The 22,200-nt window shown below is 35.7% G+C and overlaps 1 protein-coding gene across 1 annotated transcript; it reads right to left on the bottom strand.

Moving 5' to 3' along the window:
* Positions 1-4,173: 4,173 nt before the first annotated feature.
* On the bottom strand, positions 4,174-18,462 carry LOC129261182 (long-chain fatty acid transport protein 6-like). Its single transcript, XM_064114221.1, has 9 exons — positions 17,632-18,462; positions 16,678-16,887; positions 15,518-15,676; positions 14,033-14,157; positions 12,274-12,474; positions 10,258-10,351; positions 7,986-8,184; positions 6,754-6,851; positions 4,174-5,480 (listed from the first exon to the last, which is right to left on the bottom strand). Exons 1-9 carry the CDS (start codon positions 18,128-18,130, stop codon positions 5,173-5,175), a joined length of 1,893 nt encoding a protein of 630 aa, XP_063970291.1. The 5' UTR covers positions 18,131-18,462; the 3' UTR covers positions 4,174-5,172.
* Positions 18,463-22,200: the final 3,738 nt, after the last annotated feature.

The following is a 22,200-nucleotide window of genomic DNA, read 5'->3' as shown; positions in this document are numbered from 1 at the left end:
TCTGATGGGATTTTGACCTCCGTATACATAAAATACAGAGGCCGCGGAACGGTTTTGAAAGGGGGGGGGGGGGCTAATCAAGTGAAAATAAATCACAATCAGGTCGTCATTTTTTACGTTTTGGTACATGGTTTTGGGGAAAAAAGTAGGGGCTGAAGCCCAACCAGCCCCCCCCCCCCCCATCCCCCGTTACCGCGGCCCGTAGATTACAATTTTAAGATATTGTTAAATTTCACATATTTTGATCGTAATGGACATTATTCAGATGCGCAATATTATGTATTTGCTTTTCTTTATTGGTACCCTCGTAAATAATCTCTATTTGATGCAATGATGGATGAATTGCATTAGTTTTTTTTTGGGGGGGGGGGCAAGGGGCACGTTTCATAAAACTTGTTATATAAACATTTGCCATAACAGTTAAAAGCTACTGAAATATTCCTATCTGATTGGCTGATATAAATTTGTTATAATAATTGTGCATTTGTTATTGTAACAAGTTCTTATAAGAATCGCAACGCTTGTGTTCCTTCCCCCTAACATATGACCTGATTATCAGTTTATTCGCATGAATCCCACGATTTCAAATTAGATATGTCTCCGTCCCCACAGTCATAAATATGCATAAAAATCCAACAGAGTATTTGAATATCTATTGATATCAGATTTTATCACGATTGTTGCTCAATTTTTTTTTATACTTTGGACTCGATCGAGGTCAATGTCATAAAACTGTTGTCATTCAGATAAAGAAGGTAACGAAGAGCCAAAGAGGATGTGTAGTGTTTAGTCGTGATAGCATGAATTTAACTAGAATTATACATTTCTCCAATTTATCTTCATTGTAAGTTCCCAGTCACAATATCCATACGCAGTTGGGGAAGGCGATGATTACTAACAAAATAAATAAATAAAAAAATAGAATTTTAAGGGTGCAAAATAAGCACCCCCGACCTACTATGATTAAGTCTACTCCCAAAAAAGTTGATTTGAATATGAAGAGAAAATTCAAACACGCAAAACACTGAAGATTTCATTGGATCATGTAAAATAACAGAGTTATGACAATTTAAAATAAAAAGCACAACGTCGCGCGAATTAGAGTCGATGATGTCACTCACTAATTTTGTTTATTGTATTGTGTGAATCTATTTACAATATTTGTTTATTTTTGCAGACTTGACATGAATCTTCATCGATTAAGACGGTTTAAAGTAATGGCAATTCCACATGTTCAGGGAGACAGGGAGAAATCAAATTTCTTTCCGTTATAAAGAGAAAATCAAAATATTTCATAGAATAAATACAAAAGAAATAGTGGGTGGGAAATGTCATTGGTTCTCTCATTTGCATATGGACCGTATGTGCAAACAAAACTCAAATTATAAGCGAAAATTTGTCCCTCCCTTATTATGCATCCGATATGATGATATTTTCAGTGATAAGCTTGTCTGATTTGTTTATTCTTATTCAAAATACCTTTCTGTTTGGTTAGACTTGAATAGCCTAATAGTTCAGTGTTTGGGTTAGACTTTGTTTGGGTGTGACAAGGACACACAACAATTAAAAAAAGCGGAGTAGAGAGGAGCAAGGGGGATGTATTTATATAAAAGGTGAAATTATCCAATAATACGAACAGTGGCGTATCCGGTGGGGTGCCCCTGATGCCACTTTCAGGGGGTGCAATAAGTGAGAAATGAAGGGGATAAAGACCCCCCCAAAAAAAAAAAAATAAAAAAAATAAGACTGGGCCTAAGTTTAGGGCTGGCCCCTGGCACAAATTTTCCTGTCATAGAATATGAATGAGTGAGTAATATCCTTTCAACCAATTCAAACGACAGTACAGCAGATCTATCAATTCGGTAGATTATCGATTCCAACATGTCTAAAGTGTTCCAAAACATCTCAATCTTGAGGAGTGACAATTTTCAATCTCCCTCTCAAATTTTTTTTTTTTTTTTGGGGGGGGGGAAATCAGCACTAACATACATGTCAAGAAGAAATGCTCAATATTTTTCATAGTAGAAAATGAAACAAAAAAATGTCAGAGAAAATGACCAAATTCCTGAATTGAATAAAAATTCCAAAATCTTTCATATTTTATTATAATTTGGATACAAAATTTACACATTACAAAGTACATGTCCATTGCAAAACAGTAAACTTGTAGAATAATATCTTGATGAGATATCCTATATACAATTTTTTTTATATATAAAACTCAATTATATTGATTGGTTGAACACTTAAAATAGGAAAGGTAAATTTATATTTGGCAGAGAAAAATATTATCCACCTGGCAATGGTACTCTCTATTCACTTGAATTGACCTCAATAACAAATATAAAAGCTGTGACCTTAAAATTGTGAAAACGTAAATACTGTATGCCAGTATTCAAGCAAGGGAATTATAAGCACATGATAAAAAGACTACTCAGATTGTGAAATCATCTGATGAAGATACAATATTTGTTGCTCCACCATAGTTTATGTCCATCTGTAGGTTGGATCATTGACCTGCATGTACACAAAAAGTCAACCATTTTGCACATCCAATGCCCATTTCTGTTTTACTCCAAGAACTACTCAAGCTACAGCAATTTGAGAGCATTTTTCAGTGTTATGTATATAACAAAGCAGGGACCTATTTGATGATGATCATGCATAAAAAACAGAAGGATTTTCATACTTATGCAAGTGCCCTGTAGGCATGGGGCAGTAGTAGGAGTTCAGTTTAAATGATATCAGGATTATTAAATAACAATAGATTTTTGGTTTGGCAGTTAGGTCTTATATGTCTCATTTACCATAGAAGCAAATGTCACATACACGTATATGACCTCATATATTTATTCATACATGTACATGTAAATAGTTCATTCACACAAGTAAAAAGACGCTTAAAGAGTATATCTTTAAGAGTATAATAAACAGATGATGCAGTTTTTGTTCCATGACAACACATAAAGTCATGGTGGCAAAGTTAGAGAGCAAGATAAGTCAAATTAAGATATAACTATTGAAAATGCAGAAATAGTGCGCTTCTCAAAAAATGAGGACTGCAACAATGTCACTCATTTGAGGTTTATAACAATTAAAGCCTATTACAGAATGATTATGGAATGGTCAGCAATAAAGGGATCACATTAAAATATACATTTACAATATCAGGAATGTTTTGTGCATTGCAACATGATTTTTAAAGCATATTATACATGTACATCCTTGTTCAAAGAGTTTCAGGATATATACTGTATATCATAACAAGGTCAAATGTTTTTTAGTAAAACAAGTACATGTAAAGAAATAGTTCACAATAATATTTCATATGTTTTTCACATGAAAGGTTAAGCCAGCAGCATATCCAGGACTTCCCAGTGGGGCGGTCTAGTTGCAAGATTAGAGGTCAAACTTTCATCACTAATTTCAGACAAGAAAAAAATACATGTAGAATCTGTCCTTAGCATTGGGCCCCTGACGATAGGTTACATCCATTCAAAATGCACATGAACTGCATGAATACATTATGAATTGTGATCATGCATTATCCTGAAAGAAAATTTGTATTGCAACATTACAGAATTTGAATTTGTACTGTTTTCATGTATAAAGCCAAATTTCATTCTGAGTCATAGGAGAGGTAATGAAAGAAATAATGTATGTCATTTTAATACATGTATTTCATTTTGAGTGTCAATCATATTCATAGCTCTACCCTCCCCTATCGAATCATAGACGTATAGGTCCCTGATCGAATACAGTCCATAACATTGATCTATGACTATAATATACACAGGAAAAAAAGGGTTACTACTAAAAGTTTCAAAAAGCAACGATTTCATTAGAAAAGGTCTTTCAAATGAAGGTCACTCGTTGCCAAATCATTGTAGATCTGGATCTAGCAAGTTGCTGTTAACATTTACCTGCAAAAGAATGAAATCAAAGCAAGCACACTGAAGATTGCCAACACCGACAGACATAAGCAGATGGGAGAATGTGTATTATTGCTCGGAGAATAACCCACCAACTGGCAGGATTACATGTAGCATAATTATTTCATTAATGTCTCAAAAATTAACAATTTTCTGCCAGAATCATTTGCCACACACATTCCTTTTGCACACACAAAAAGGCAAGTCATCAGATACTATTAAAACTTATTTTGAAACAGTACCCACACCTAGAATTTACATTGAAATGCTTGCTATTTTGATACCAGAAGAGTGGATCCGGCATTGAATGGAGTCATAATCAACACAAAGCTATACAGATAATCTTTTATCATAAGCCAAGGCCCTGTTACGCAAAGGTTAGCAATCAATTGCTCAATGAAACGGCCTATCAAGATCATCGTTGCATGCAAATTTAGCTCAGTAGACTGACTTGGAACCAATCAGAATTATTCTTTCAAATTGAGTGATTATCGCTATTATACCTTTGTGTTACAGGGCATAGGAGGAACTTGATAGTCACAACTTTGACAAGACCCTTTATACAGCTCTTGGAGCCAACCATACATAGAGTGTAGTCAATTTAAATGTCATGACCCTCCACCAAAAAATGACCAATAGTACGCATATTTAACTTTCCTTGTTACAATTATGCTGGAGAGAGCAAAATCTTAATGTTAAAATTATATTTATCTTGCTATAGGGTCTAACACAGTAAAAATATAATCAAAATTTCTTTTCAAAATAAGGGGGTATAAGAGTTTAAAATATTATCTGTCAAGTCTGCACATCAGTGTCCCGACTTTGAACGGATTGATGACTATTACGAAGGGGTTGATGAATTTTGCTAAAATTTTGGTCTTTACACTAAAATTTCCATTGCGACTTATTGGTGATTTTGTGGTGGGGGCTCACAGTTAGTCACAAATAAAATGGCACAAGATCTTACTCTTTTTTTTGGGGGGGGGGGGAGTGGGGTGCATGATCATTAGGAATCTATCCTATTGTAAAACATATGGTTCTCAGTGGAAATACATACAATTACACAGAGTTTTTGGCCTATTCAGTTACAATGGTCACAAATAAGGCATGCATCATTTGATTTTTTTGTGTTTGCCTGCCAATGCAGCTTCCAACATGTTGTAACCAACTACATCAAGTTAACCAAATGACCAAACTCAACTGGCGAGTGACTCTGATAGCTCTGAGTGAAGGACTCCCTCTATAGCTTTGAATGTCCGCTCAAGATTACACTGAGATGCCTGGTTGTGAGGGGAACATAGGCCTTCTGCGACGGCTCAATGACGTAGATTTCATCAGGAATGCTGCCGATATCAAACCCTTCCTTGACAAGATCAGTCTTCTTATGCTTGAAAGTACCTGTGATTTCGATCTCTTTCATGACGCGAAGAAACTTTGGACAGGCATAGTCGGGAAGGAGAGAAGCGACGTGGGAGTAGACATCACCAAAGTCTAGTCTGGTGCCCTTGTTTGGAACAATGGCTGCCATTCCCGCCCGCCCATCTTGACCTGTAGACATAGATTTTTCAAACAATAAAAAGGTCTCTTTGTTTATCATGGCTGCGACCAGAGGAGCATTTCATGAAAGGATTTGTCGGACCTGTTATCCGACAAGTCCTGTTTTATCTGACAGTTTCCATAGTAAAAGTGCCTTCAAGACAATCAGAATCAAGGAAAGTAGTCAGATCTGACATGTCAGACAAAAATGTTGATGAAACACGCTCAGTATAAAATACACAAGAAGGTAGGTGAGATTAGTACTTTATCACAACGATCTGTAGCAGCACAAATACAACACCCAGTCCACCTTCCATATTTCAAACAATCTTTTCTTCTCAGTCAAGTGTCTCAAAGGTCAAACAGACTTTTGTGGTTCAAGGGGATTTGACTTTAGCACAGTTATCTGTAAATGTCTTGCATAATCACGCGAAATCTGCAAGCACCTTGAACAAATATGGCACAGTGTAAGTTTTATAAATATCTATATGTACCTCTAGAAAAGTCAAATAACTTGGGTACAAATAAACTTGTGCCAACTTAGAAAAATATTGAATTTGAGGTGTGAATGTCTTGTAATTGTGGTCCAAACAATTTCTCCGCAATTATTTAGTCACTCAGTCAGTGTTTTAGTAGTCTAAAGTTTTGATTCCAGTTTTGTCTCTGTGTACTATTAGTGTATAATGAGGGTGGCCCGATTCAAACTTGGATTCAGCAGATGAAATTGAAAAATTGCACTTTTTATCCTTATTCTTCTTATTTATCCTTGATCAATTGAACAAGTCACAAACAGCAAAAACAAATGGAACCGGTAACTGGGTTTATCATTGCACACCTGAGCGATGGATTTGAATAACCAATTCCATTGCTCAGGTTGAATGGTGTTGTAGGATTAGCAATCCTTGGCTGGAGCTGTGCATTGGACTTGACTGCTCGCTCGTCCCCAGACACCCTCCTGTCTTTCGTTTTTGTTCCTGCTTAAAACTAAGTTTTTTATTGTTTGAATTAAGATGTTTATCAATAAGCATCCTTCCACCACCACATGTGTTTGTATTTTTCTATTACTCCATCTTTTCCTTTTAGTATACATAATATATTAAGTTGCATTATATTTTCGTCATCATTTCAAGTTTGATGTTTTTAAATCTGTACACTCTATGTATATATGCCTGTAAATTGTACGCAATTCTGCCTTTTGGCTGCAAAGTGCAATAATTGCAATAAAACCTATTCAATTTCAATTTCAAACACACCAGAAGATCTCGGTAGAAGTGATAAAGCTTACCTGGTATATGTACTCCATAGACATTGGCTTCTATAATATCAGGGTGGGAACTCAACACTTGGGAAACCTCCATCGTAGATACATTCTCACCCTTCCACCTGGATTGATAAACAATGAGATTGATCCAACAGGATATTCACATTGACACACTTACAGCAAACAGTCTTTTCAGGAAAACATCATTTTTTTATACTACAGTACCCTCAATTTTCCTGTATGCACATGTACCACTTCCAGTACTCATTGCCAACAAGGAATGAATCTACAAGCTAATTGAACTGAAGTTTAACTTCAAACCATTCTTTACTCCCACATTTTGTGCAGTATATATCACATCCCCAGATCAGAAAGACCGCTCTCATCAGGGGACTCGCACTCGTGTATGTATCGATGAGAATACGCAATAAATATCATGTGCGCATTAGTGCATAAGCATGACCCAACACATTCTTTCTCTTTGTAAAACACTATCCCATCTTCCCCTCCCCCCCCTCCCTGGATCACCAGTCGAATCGACTCCTGTAATAGCTTGTTACTTGGTCTTCCCCAAAAAGACACACACCGTATACAGATGCTGCAGAATATCGCAGCTAGGCTACTAACTCGTACTCCTAGACAACAAAGCATTACCAGTACCCTGAAGAAATTACATTGGCTTTCTGTTGAAAAGTACATCACATTTAAGATTCTTTGTTTAGTTCTTAAAGCTCAGCATGGTTTATCTCCATCATACTTGTCCAATTTACTAAATAATTATAACCCACCAAGTAAACTTCGATCGAGCAAACAAGTACTTCTTTAAATTATCAAAACCAACACATGCTGAGATCATTTGCTGTAGCTGGACCAACCCTTTGGAACAAATAACCCCTACATATCAGACAGGCATCCACTTATTCATCTTTCAAGTCCTTACTCAAGACCAATCTTTTCCAAAACTCATAACTAGGTGTAGTATTGGATATTATTTTATTGGTAACAATTGTAAGTTTAAATATTAAGTAATTATGTAATTCACAAGTCCATTTTCTTTGTTTGTATTATATGTATTTTGTTTCCTTTACTGTAAAGCGCTTAGAGAAACTTTCGGCTTATTATGCGCTATATAAGAGAAGTATTATTATCATTATTATCAACATCCAGTGTTTAAGCCAACATAACAAGACTGATGGGCTCGGAGAGACATCCCCTGCACATTTTGCATGATGTGTCTGCATCATTTCATGGTTTACCTGAACGTATCACCAATCCTGTCCATGAAATAGATATAATCTTCTTCATCCATCTTGAGTAAGTCACCGGTATTGAAGTAAGCATCTCCTTTGGTCTTGACATCCCTCACTATCTTCTTCTCACTTCTCTCCTTGGGACCCTTATACCCGGTGTAAGGATTCCTGTCATCGATCTTGAACACGGCAAGACCAGTCTGACCTGTACAGAGACATTGGTAACAATGAAATAACAATTGATTACATTCATGAAGTAAACACATCGCATTTGATATTTCAGGGCACTTCACATACACACATGAACATGCATTATCAATTCCTACAAAAACAGGTAGACAATATCCAACAGAAAAAAAAAACTGTGTGTATGGGTGAATGAATATTAAATTAAACATATTGGGGTGTGGATTTATGCATGAATGGATGGATAACATAATCATCATTATTATTACTGTTATCAGTATAAGTATCAGTCTCAGTATCGGTATCATTATTATTTTCATTATCATTATCAGTATTAATGTCATAATCATTAATATTACATAGGTTATGTAGATTCGAATCAGTGATAGGTCAATACGTCATCACGTGACCATAGCTGCAAGGATCGCATAAATTCGATATATTCTAGGTTTTGACGTCACCTCAGTGAATATAACTGCGTTGTGTTGTCAATTGCGGCGTTATATTCACTAAGGTGACGTCACTCGCTGCTTACAAGTTGCGTAATCAGGGTAGTTTATTTGATGTATGCGCTAGTGTTAACGCGTCGATTGCACGAAGAACGTGCTTGATGTATTTTTTAAAAAATTCTATTATGACGTTGATGGATCAGAGCTGTAGCAAGAATTTCAGGTTGGAGCCAGATGATGAATGCAATCTCTGATGGCGAATCGACATAGACTATATAATATAACATATATTGCCTGGTCTATTGTTTTAATAAATAACATTTCAACTCCCCTCCGAAGCTATATTTTTCCCTCGGGGAAAATAGTTACCCTCGGGCAAAATATAATCCCTTGGGAAAAATATAACCCCGTCGGGGAGAGGAAATGTTATATTCAAACTCTAGGTAGGCAATATCTGTATATTATCATGTTTCATCATTATCATCATCATCATCCTCAGTATCATCATCATTATTAATAATATCATTACCTTTGCCATTATTATTTCTATCATCTTGATCATCACCACCATTGTTATCACCAATATCCTTATTAATCATCATGAATATTATTATTTCTATCATCATTATGAGTAGCAGAATAGTAGTAGCAGTAGCAGTAGCAGTAGCAGTAGTAGTAGTAGTAGTAGTAGAAGTAGTAGTAGTAGTAGTAGTAGTAGAAGCAGCAGCAGCAGCAGCAGCAGCAGCAGTAGTAGTAGTACTAGTAGTATGAAATTGGGTTGTAAATTGGAATAATTAGTTGACTGATGAAATTACAGATGAATGAATGGATAGATAACACTGAGGGACCTTTTAAACTAGTAAAGACTCATTATCATTACCGCGGTCTAGCGTCCTTTGGCAAGGCGTTAATCCACACTTTGCCACTCTCGACCCAGGTGCTAAATGGGTACCCGGTAGGATGCGAAAGATATTGTATGTTTGATTTTGCCAGCGCCATAATGAGGCTGCGATGAATGCAAGGAATGCTCCCCAGGGAGTGGAAATTGTGCACTTTTCGTGCGGGATTGAAATGAATCCAATGACCGGGGTAATAATATGCTGTAACGCGCTTTGAGCCATTCTGGGAAAAGCGCTCTATAAAAATTGGCTATTATTATTATTATTATTATTATTATCAGCTTGTCTCAAAAGGCATGCCAATTTTACCTTCAGCAGAATTAGTAGATATGATTTTTTTTTCTAAAAGGAATGCAATGCCAATCTCTATTACGCTTGGAAAATTATTTAAGTTAATACATGAAATTCCACCCTGTGCTGGCATTAAGTAACATATTTTATGTGTATTTCGAGCCAACCAATGTACTACTATTAGGGTTCCAATTAATTATTCATGTACGTACATGGTACCAGTACACTGTAAATTTACACAATATTTATACAAAACAACCAATTTATTACATTCAATCGTGGGGGTTCATGATCTGAATTCACAATACTTTGGTTACATACACCATGAATTCAATTAGTTATGGCACCATGAATACATCACAAAAATGCACATGCATTAAAATTCACAACTCAAGAAATGAAAAATAAACCAGCTAACAATACCTTACATTGAAAAAAATGTGTTAAACATACCAACAGGAACCATTTTGCAGAAGCCATCTTTCCCTCTCTTCGGCTCTCCTGTTGCAAAGTCATACTCCACAAGCTCAACACCCCCAATCAGTTTCTATCAAGATATTTAGAAGCAAAGAGAGATAAGATTTTTTTTTAATTGCTATAATGATAGAAATTCATACATGGAAGTCACTATACAGTATGTAATACTCAACGTTGCTTTGATATGCATTTCATAGTTCTACAGTAAAGAAACAAATAAGATAACAATCAAATACACATGTGATCCCCACCCCAAATCCAACAAGAAGTCACACACAAAAATATGAATTTTGAGGGGGTTTTTTAGATTGAAAAAGCACATCCTCAGCATTGATATGATCTATAACCTGCCAAAATTGATCAACAATAACCCATACAAATTCTTGATTGGAGAAGACATTCAATGAGAACTACAAAGGATAAAGGAGTAGACTAAGTTTGGTCAAGCATGAGATGTGCACACCATGCAATCTCAATGAACTTCAAATCAGTCAGACTGTCTTGTGTTTTATTTAACTATACATCTTCAAAAATTGAAATTATGAAGAAGAATAATTGTTTCAGATAAACTAATTTTCTCATTTTTACTTTTAAAAGAGCAAAATGGCTGTTTTTTCCTATTTGCAGAGAACCTTCACCAGAAACTTCTTGTTGGTTTTGGGGTGGCTGGCCTGGTCACATGTATATGTCTCCAACAAGGATGAAGCCTCTCATGGGAGGTTTATTCCAAAGTTCTGGAGCAGCAGAACTGAACGTACACTGCAAAGCTTCAAGGACTTGAAACACTTAAATAACTCTTTTAAAAGTCAATCAGTTAAACCAAATGAGAACAATGCCCCCCCCCCCCTAAAAATAATGAGCTGGTGTTCAGAGATTAAGGCTGCGTTTATGCGACCTCAAGCCAGAATCATGATTTGAATCATGATTTGAATCATGATTCAAAACACAAACATGAATCACAATATCACAGAATCAGCGTTTAGACGACCTTCATTCCAATGCTGTTTCTCCTCAGATTCGGGCCAATCCAGTGCGCATCACTAGTGCGCAGTTTGACAGAGGAAGTTTTTCGCACGTGTTTCGGCTCTCGAAAAATCTTTTGCTTCCAGAATTCAGTCTATACCTCATTTTGTTTACTTCTATCATATAGGGTCCATATGCTTCTATTCATCTTGTTAGTTTATCCAAAATGGTGTTCGGAAGTGAATTTCAGCGTAGATCCAATTTAGTATTGATACTGTATACTCAACAACTGAGATCATTGTCTGTCCAGTTAATTCATTTACTATAGAACTTGAAGTTGAAGACATGACCAATAAATGAAAAGTAGTGGACGATGCAATGACCAACACAGAGCTTGAACATGACAAGAAATGCATGCGTAGTACATATTCATGTACATACAGCGCATTGAGCTAGGCAAGAGTCAAACCGAAAGTAGCCCGACACAACAGTGAGGTCATAGAATCATGATTCAAATCACGATATCGTTTATTCGAACATTTTCGTACGTGATTCTGCAGAAACGTCTTTCCAAACGCCCCTTTTTTCGTGTTTCATGTTTGTGATTCTAATCATGATTATATTCAATTTCGACTAAACGCAATCGTGATTCTGCAGAATCATGATTTGAATCATGATTCAGATCATGATTCTAGGGTAAAAAAGTGGCGGATAAACGCACCCTAACATAACAAGGTGTTAGGGAAACTATACCATCTACAATAACTGCATGTAGATTAAAATTTCTAAAAGGCCTATTAATATATTCACCATTCCGTATTACTGATTGTATAATTACATAATTGGTTTGCAGTATATACAGGGTCCAAAAGAAAACCAATATGTTTTAAGACTGATGGGGCCACCCGGCTTAAAGATTAATAAATAGATGAATAAAGGCCATCTGTTTGAGAAACTGATGTATGCAATGTGTCAATGGCTTACATTATTCCAATGTCAATCCATAACAATGAATAACAATAAGAATACCTTCAATATCCATGGGTACCGTCCAATGCTCCCAACCTTTCCGTCAAAGTTGATAAAACCAGCATTTCCTTCCGTTGCAGCGTAAATCTCCACTATTTTCTCGATGTTGAAGCGATTTTGGAACTCCTGCCAGATTTCAGGACGAAGACCATTTCCTAATGCAATTTTCATCTTTCTTGGATACTTGCCATCATCCATTCGCTATATAGCATAAAATGAAAAAAGTGAAATCTACTACCGTACATAGGTGTGCACTTGTCTTTCCTTTTAATCCCAAGACCATTTATAATATTTATTCATGTATTTGTAGTTATATCTGGTAACATTATATAAATATTCCATCTGTTATTCATTATTTTAGCACTTTAAATAACTCATGCTAACCCCTCAAAGAAAGTTCCACAACTCAAGTATTGGGGGAAACAATTTTGTTTATCCATAACACTCAACCCCCCCCCCCCCCCACTCCCACCAACTGATGCACTCTGAAGTCTGCTAATATATAGCATTCACAACTGCTGTCCACAAACACGACACTGTCTTGAATTATTGAAATCAATTGATCTACTGTAATAACCAAAAGCAAACAAGGTAGTGATCAGATTAAGGAGATAATTGAAAGAAAGGGCAAATGTATATACTTAACAATAACAAATAAATTAAAAAAATCTTGCAAAGAAAACAGACAAAGATTTAAACTTCTTGTAAACATTATTCAAATTCTGGATATATCTGGCTAGAGTTACTATTGTAAGGTAATTTCTCATGTCATTTCAACGAGCATGTTTTTTTTTTCTCTTCAATAAATCATAATTAATCCCCCTTTAAATGGATTTGAATTAAATGAACTCATTCAAATCAAATCAATTTTAACGACTGGTTTACAGTTAGAAACACAGGGATGGAATGCCTTGTTAACAATAGGACTTATTAGACCAAAAGTTGGAAGTCCAAAGTACAGCATTGATTATACTACACTGATGCCCAAAGATAACATTATCAATAGGTCCATTGTTGCTTTATAATAGCATACACGCAGTATCAGACTATAGAAGCTCTAATTCAAGAAAATAGCCTAAGAATGTATGTTAAAACAGTTGACTTGAATTGTATAAACAATACATATTGCATAAAAATTGAAATTCATCCCACTGAACTGTGTAAGATGAGGGTCTTGTATAGAATATACGTGAAATGAATGAATTCCTTACTCACATGTATATATCAACTTAAAGTATGACAAAGCCACCACACTCTCCTTTTTGTAAAACAATTTCAGGAACATTAAACATTAAATCTAGGTATAATGAACATTGGTTTCTCAAAGATTTTCATTATTGAATGCTTAATGGGCTTTATATAAAATAAGTTACAGTTCCTACTTTTATAATATCTAATAATCATTCCCAGGTTTATGTGCGGAATGATGAATAAAATTTCCTCTTGTTATAAATCAATTCAATTCAATTTGCACTCATTTTCATTCTCGATTAAAAATATACATAATACAAGATATGAGAAACTATTATCAAGCAAGAGTAAAAATGAAAATGAAATGGGGAACTGCATAAATAAAGCCAAGAGGCCTTGTTCAAGCGCAGTTCCCAAAATATTGATAACACTCCACGACAACAAAAATAATAATACATGATCATTTAGAAAGTCTAATTTGCCTGGATTCTCTATTTGAAATTACTTTAACCCCGGCCCCCATCCCCTGAAGTTTCAAGCATTCATTAAAAAAAAAAAAAAATCTTACCTTTGGCTGTGCTATAAGATATCTGCAGAGCTCTCCTATGTACTGAAACCCAGTAACATTGTGTCTACGAACATCATCCCAAAAGTGACTGGCAGAAAACTTCTTGGCCAGTGCAACGGTCCCTCCTGAATAAGATCAGACATCTTGTGTTGTAAGTGAAAGTACATTTCTAATCTAAAAGTAATCTTAATTTTCTAAGGTAGGATGTACATGTAGAATGCTTCATTTTAATTTGAATCATCTTCAAGTTCAAAATTGTGTATTCACCCACACCCTCACATACGCTCACACTTCATGACCCTTGCACATCAAATAAAACACTGACTTTGGGCAAATGTTAATTCTGGGCAATTCCATACAATATTTAGGCCTACATCCGACCCCGTGTATTTCTGTTGATGTTGTAAACATCTATGTACAAGTAAAAACTTTTTGTTTTTCAAGTTATTTTAAACATGCCATTATAATTCATTATCAGTATTATTATCCTGAATTACTGTATTACCATCACACCAATATTATTACTACATTACTATCAATGTCATCACTAAGCATAATTGGTATCATTTTAGGGCTAAAATTAATCCATGGCCATCAAGGAGCGTCATCATTATTATCTTATCATTACCCAATTATGATAAAGATTAAAATGCACTGCTTTGAATTACCAACCAAACTCACAATTGAGAAAATAGGTGGTTTCAGACCACCTCGAAGTTCGTCAGTTCCAGGTATTCTCTGATCGGGAAATTTACCCCGATCAGAAAATACCAGGTATTTTGGTAATGTGAAAGCAAACTACGCGTAATTTCCCCGAAAGAAAATACCCGCTAAATAGTAGGTACTTGGCGAAATTACGAGAACTTTCGCGGGGATTTTTCCAAGGTCGCAGGTATTTTGGCGATGTGAAAGCAAATTACGGGAACTTTTAGCCCAGCGTGTCGTTGGATGCGGCGCCGTGGGTGGCTGCTGGGCTAGTGATTTTGAATCTCACGCCTTGCCTGCTTATCAAACCATACAGCGCACATGCTCGTAACTTCAGGAACTTATCCCGAAGGGTCTGTTTCAGGGCGGTGTGAATGCAGGAATAATTAATGGGTATTTTTCAGCCTAAAAAAGTTCTCGTAATTTAACAGGGATTCTTGTGATCGAGACGGTTTGAAACCACCTATTGTGATGGTTGTTACTACATATCCTCCTGGGAATATGAATAGCGCACTTCCATCAGAAAAAGAAGAACACCTTTCCAACTGTCAGAGTTTATTTTTGTCCTGAACAGAAATCTTATCCATTAATACCAGTCATGGCAAAATTGATATTCAGAGCAACCAAAAAAGTAAAATATCGCATGATATTTGTGTTTTAATACAGTGTATGAGGCTCATGCTACATTAAGTAAAGTTAGTGTCATTTTTTATTAAATATATTATCATCCTTAAAAGGGATGACTGATAACTTTGTTTCAAGTACATCCAGATTATTTACCATAGAAGAAAGTGGTACAAACAGCTATAAAGAGAGCAGCCGAATGATAGAGAGGTAGCACCACATAGTACACATCATCCGGTGTCAGGTTTGAGAAGTAATGGAGAAACATTCCACGGAGGATCTTCCGGTGAGGAATTGTTGCTGGCTTCGGTAGACCTGTCGAACATGAAATGAGATATGTTTTATTTGTAGCAAGCTATAATATAGACAATGAATGCTGTAAGATTATTGGATCTAGTACACTAGTGCACTATGTGGGTCTAGTCTATACAGAAGCAATATAAGTATACATGCAAATGTAAAATAGTTAATTGATGAGGATAGATCAGAGGTATAGTGGTGATGTGGACCAGTAGATAAGCCCAAGGATTTTGAACTGCAAGGTCCTGGATTTGAATCTCCTACGTATAGCTACAGCACTTATATTTTTGGCAAGATATGTATCTAAAGTCGCTGCTCTCACTTCCACTACACCATGAAGTGGGTTCCTAACATGCAAAGGTTAATTCCTCTCTACATGGGACTTTGATTTAACATCCTATCGGAGAGACAAAGTGTTTTCCACTGTAGCATAGCCTACATCAATAAAACATGGTAGGGACATATTAGCATACAACATTGGTCAATCTTTATACCTCTCAAAAGGCAGATGCTTTACCAATTTAGCGAACTCGCTCACTTGGCAGAACATGGAGCATTCAGGCTACATGTATTCCTACATAAAATACAAATGTACAGAAATCACCAATCTTTTACCAACCAAGAAAATATGAGTTCTCATTCTTACCATTGATGACAATACATTAAATAAAAATAAAAAATCTGCAGAATGTGAACTTGGAATCTTGATAAAGTCATCGAGTAGTGAGTTCATGAAGCAAATGATTTTTCCTGGCTTATCTATTTTGAGTCAATTAGAGGCAAAATTTCAGTAGCTTATAAAAAACAGTAGTAGCTTGTACTTTATGTGGTAAAGAATGTAAAAAAAATGTAGAATGTGAACTTGGGATCTTGATAAAGTTATTGAGTAGAGTTTCATGAAGCAAATGATTTCCACTGACTCATCTGTTTTGAGCCAATAAGAGGCAAATTTTTTTTTAGCTTATAACAGTTGTCAATAAAAAAAATCTTAATTTGTTCAATAAAATGTACTGTACCTGTGGTTCCAGACGTGAAGATATATGCTGAGATCTCTTCCATCCGCATTGGCACGTTTGGGAGAGGGTCACCCGACATCATGCCAACATCCATGGGTACGACCTCTACTGGATACTCCACGCCAGACATCCCTGAATCGTTTACCATCCATAATTCAACGTTGAGGGCCCGCAGGTCTGGCATCAGTTGTTCAATGATACCCAAGAACTCTACATAAAATATTTTGAAAAATGGGATTGTTATAGATATGTAGCCACCTAGCCATCAAGGATGATATTGAATACAAACAAAAGGTTATCGTACTGCGAACCTAAATCAGCACCTACATGTACATGTACAATACACTACCAACAATTTATTCATATTTCCAGATGTCTTGTTGTAATGATTCATAACTCTTTCTAGCACAAGTATTCCTAATGCCACAAAACAATAGCTAACTTCACATCCTAAACCATTCCAATCTAACTTTTTTAAGTAATATTGATCAAAATCGTTTTTTATTGGACACATTTATTCATAAATATTTGAAAAAAGCAACATCCATAAAATAATTAATTGAAGTCCTACACTCTATGGTGAAAAAATGTTGGAAATTATGCTGTCCACTAAAAATTAGCAAATAGATTTGGCATCAAAATAATTTGAGAGAATCTTCACAAAAGCAGAAATATATAATCACTATTTTTTTTATGTCAGAAAATAAAACACAACCTTTAGTAGTAGTAGTAGTACTAAAGGTTTTGTTTTATTTTCTGACATAAAAAATAGTGGTTATTACAAGAGTCTGAACACCAAAGACTGTAAAATTTGTCAACAATCATCAGGCCTGCACCTTTTGCATTTGAGATCTAAAGGGGCGGGGGTGTCAATTTGTATTTTAAAAATATGTTTCTTAAATCATGAGTAGAAAAATAAACATGATGCTGTTTAAATCAGTTTCAACTGTATACCTATTCCAAACACAAGTTTCTTGGCCTCACTGACTCGTATGCATTCCAAGATAGCAGATGGCTTCAAGTTAAAGTTCAGAAGACTTGTTATAACTCCTTTCTTGATGAACCCAAGCCATGTCCAGATAAAAACAGGACTGTTCTGGAGCAGCATACAAATGGTATCGCCTTTCTTCAGTGTCGGATCAGCCGCGGTAACCCAGCGGGCGACGCGAGCAGAATTCCCCCGAACTTCTCCGTATGTATACGCTTCCTTCTCGAACAAAATACAGGGATGGTCAGGATTTTCTAGAGCCCTTTGCTCGAAAATATCTATGATCGTATTTCCAGCACTAATCAATGTCTGTAGCTCCGAATTTAAACGCCCAAATGTCTTCAGGAATTGGACATCTTTCCAAAATGTTGGGTATCTGGAACGGAGCCAAAGATAGCCAGCAGGAATCGCTCCTACGGCTGCAGCGAGTGCCGCTGGCGGCCCAATCCCCCGTGCTTTTGCCATGTGGTACCGCTCTCGATTTCACTTTTACCGCTGCTGCATGTAAATTGATTCCTTGATCTGAAGATCAAATCAGTGTAGTCTGATCTGCTGTAATGATTAGAAAGTGTTGATAATGAAAAGATGCCTCAAAGTCAAGCTTAAATTGCACTAACTTGAGTTCTTGACTTGAGCTCGAAAAGTTAAATTTAAAGCACGACGGAGAGGTAAGGGGGTGTGACACTATGGTGTGACCCGAGTGTGAATCAACAGCATGCACTGAATTAACTAGACGTATTTCTAGTTCAGTGCATGCAGTGCACTAGTGATGATATACGTACAGCGCGAACAGTTATGGCAAGCCAAATAGCCTCCCAATTATTTTTACCGCACGGCGTATATCTATGCAAAAAAAAAAACAAGTTACTGAAATATATGACACGATATAAATACATTGCCGTGATTGTGATTAATAAATCTATATGTTTTTTTCGGAAATTTCATGAATTTCTTAGAACTTCGGAATACAAACTGCAGGCGAATACTTTGGCACATGGTACTCCAGTCTTTATCTTTCGGTCGGACGCCTAATTAGAATATACACTTCTAGCATTTATTTGAAATACCATATGGCACTGATTTTTCATACATCGTTTTTCCTCTGTTTAAATCTATGAAGACAAGAAACGAAATCCTCCTCCAATTAGAAACTGATTCTTTTTTTAATGAAACTGCAAATATAAATGCACCCCCCCCCCCCCCGAGGTTACTAGGTTAGGCCTATATATTTCCTTAATCAAAAGTGGACTCTTTCTCTTTTTTCGTTTTGCTTGCTCAACAAATTTTTGTCAAACTTGAAAGATATATCCATCCCCCGCCCCCACCATCCCGCCTTCACATAATTCATGAAATTCTCACAACTTCGAAAACAATTTAGTTTACTTGCTTGCTCTGTTACTAGCTAGTATGATACTGTTTAGTCTATTTAAATACATAAATGCACTTTAAATGTCAAGTTTCCTCAGACGAATTCCGCGCTAAATGCGTATTTCTACGGATTCCATTTTAACTCGACTTTCTTGCCGCTGACCATTTTTACCATGTCGCTCTATGATTTTTATTCCCTAAAAATCGATAGCGCCATCTACCATTTTTTTTTACCCTTACTAAATGGATCAAGTTAGGCCTACCTTGTGTGAAAACAGAACTTTTGAGAACAATTGTACAAAAAATAAGAAAGTTATGAGCATTTGAATATAAAAATCACTACTGGTATTTAGATCCTCCCATTGACAGTGCGACCAAGATTTGTGATGTCACAGACGTACAACTCTCCCCTTTGTACACTGAAAATATACCCCCATGATATATTTTATATAATTATGGAACCCCTATACATTGTCCTCTCGTGAGCCTGAGAAAAAGCCATCTTGGCCCCGTCTTTCAAAGAGTTGTGATTGAGATCCAATCAATCGCAACTATGGAAAGCCAAAAACGTCCACATCTAAAATACATGTTTGTTCAAAATATTTATCTAAAAATGACGTATTCGTACATTTACTGTTTTCTTGACAATTCAGTATGCTTCTCTGGTTTTCCAAGGGCATTGAGCAAATTTCAAAAAACAAAATTGATCAGATCATTTGTAACTCTTTGTATAAAAGATGGGCCCCTGATATACTAAAAATTCGCTATTTAAGTGAAATTATGACTTGTAGAGAAGTAATTGAGGGAGTGAATATATCACAATTATGTTAGTCATGTTGGGCACCGTACCAAAAGGACTCAAACATCGTTAATGGTGTCAACATTCAACTACTCATAACTTTCATAATGATCTCTTCACTCTTTCTAAAACTTTCACTGATTTGTCTCTTTGATTTTTGTCTTTCATTTCATACCTGCTAATCTGTTCCAAGTGTTTCATTCTCTTTTAAAACCAACACGAATGCTCACATTTTGTATCCGTGTTTGATTTTTTTTTTTCATTACATTATGGAAAAGAAATCGATGTAATATTGTACTCTGAAATGAAATGAATAAACCATTCTTCTTCAAAATAATTTCTTTTTTTTAATAAATGAATTGATATGTTAAGTTATCAAAACAAGATTATTTCTATACATCGAAATAAAAAGGAGATCACTATGATTAAAATCCACTTGTTAATTTCCAATTACCATGAAAATGGATGAAGATATTCCAGTGGAGATGCCTATCAACGTTCCATGAGAGTCGTCCCTGTATAGACATTTTTCGATGCGTATAAATTATACCTGCTAATTTGATCAAAGCTCTAACGACAAAAGGTTGTACTGTTCAGACAGGGGAAGAAATTCACCTTTTCTTTGCATTTCCAGTCTTCCATGACCTTCGATATACTAACTTATAAGACCTATTTTTATCAACGTCACACACAGGAAAAAAGTTTTTACAAAACCATTCACAAACAGGAAAAAATTAACAGTCTCCAAGCCTTCCTTATAAGTTGGTTGCTATGGCAATCATCGTCTGATGGAGGTAAGTCTGTTGAAACTTATCATAAACAAATGATAAATGTAGAGTAAAAAGGAAGTTCTGAAACATTCTGACACCAAAATTATGCACTTGTTAAATCAGACAAAATCCTTGGTGGCGGGTGTTTATTTTCTGACGAGATAATAAATTGCAAGATTGGACAGTATCGTAATTTTTTGCTATATTCGTTGACTACTAACACTCAATACCAGTATGTATCATCAATACTTTTGTTTGAATGATATCACTATAAAGGGAGCGCGGAACGGTTTTGAAAGTATATGGGGAGGGGCTTACCATGCGAAAATAATCCGAAATGACCACGGCCCCTGTAAAGAGCACATCGAGGTTTATACTAGCCAGCTAATATAACAAGACGCATAGATTTCTTGGAAAACACTTTCGCATTATCTTTGTGTGAGTAGCTTTGCATTTGGTCAGTAATTATGTTTACATCAATATGATTTCGACCTTTTTGTTCCTTCTCTTTTTTCTTTCCTGTATAATACGCATATATGAATAAATCGACAATATTTTCTTCATTTCCAAGGGGGATCCACACTGTACAAGCTTTGCTTTTAGTGGACCCCTCTCATTTCCATTTATGCTCAATATTGTACTTTTTTTTTTTTTTACGAAGTAATAATGCTCGTCTGTAAAATTGTACTTGATTTATATTACTTTATTTTACTTTGTATTATGTTTTGAATGGAAATGGAATAAAGAATTGAATTTAATTTAATGCAATTTAAAGAAATAATTAAAACAACCGTAAAGCAATAGGCATATTTATCGAAATTGCTAAGAAAATAAGATTATTCAAAGAGCTGCTAATTCAAAGCAAATTTTAAAACCCCTGAATAATAAGGACTATTCTATTTATTCATCATTGAGTATATCAAAATGAAGACAAAACAGAGAGCTGTTATGCTAGAATCAACACTTTCTTAAAACAAAGGGGAACGGTTAAAACGAGAAGGAGCCCCCCTCCCCCTACACACACACTACCTCCCCCTTCCGATGACAGAACTTATTTGGACATGTTAAAAAGACTTTTACAAACAATCTTCGTTTGTTCCAAGAATAGTTCAATTTATAAACAAAAAAATAAGGAAAAGGTGGAAGTGAAAGCGAAATCTGTAAAATATTAGTACATTTTTTGGTAATCTGTGTTAAAATTTGTCATTAATAGACTTCCATTTTTAGTTAATAATTTTTTTTATATAACTCGCTTCGCTCTCTTACTATTTTGAAATATAACCACCCCCCCCCCCTCCCCGTACACCATATTCTGCCCCAATTCCTCAAGTCATTACGCGCTACTGCCCATGCTTATAACTGCAGCGGAAAATTAATCAGATAATATTGAACTCACAATTTTTTTCAGAGCGAGCGACAATTTGAAAAGTCATGACGATTGAAGGCGAAAAGAAAGAAAGACAATATCGTGAGGGTGTTCTCGGGCAATGCCGATGGATCTCAAATTTTTCCTTATATCAGAAGAGATTAAAATTGAAATCATGACTGGAAGAACCCAATGACAATACCACGAATCTTAAGTTTCACCCTTTCATAAA

Source organism: Lytechinus pictus, unplaced genomic scaffold (assembly GCF_037042905.1).
Source record: "Lytechinus pictus isolate F3 Inbred unplaced genomic scaffold, Lp3.0 scaffold_19, whole genome shotgun sequence".
NCBI classification, from domain to species: domain Eukaryota; kingdom Metazoa; phylum Echinodermata; class Echinoidea; order Temnopleuroida; family Toxopneustidae; genus Lytechinus; species Lytechinus pictus.
This window is presented reverse-complemented; position numbering and strand designations above follow the sequence as displayed.

Coding starts and splice junctions, on each gene's coding strand:
- LOC129261182 (XM_064114221.1), bottom strand. CDS start 18,130: ATGGCAAAAGCACGGGGGATTGGGCCGCCAGCGGCACTCGCTGCAGCC. Junction 12,475..14,032: donor ATCTTATAGCACAGCCAAAG/GTAAGATTTTTT, acceptor TATGCTATATAG/CGAATGGATGATGGCAAGTA. Junction 10,352..12,273: donor GGTACCCATGGATATTGAAG/GTATTCTTATTG, acceptor ATATCTTGATAG/AAACTGATTGGGGGTGTTGA.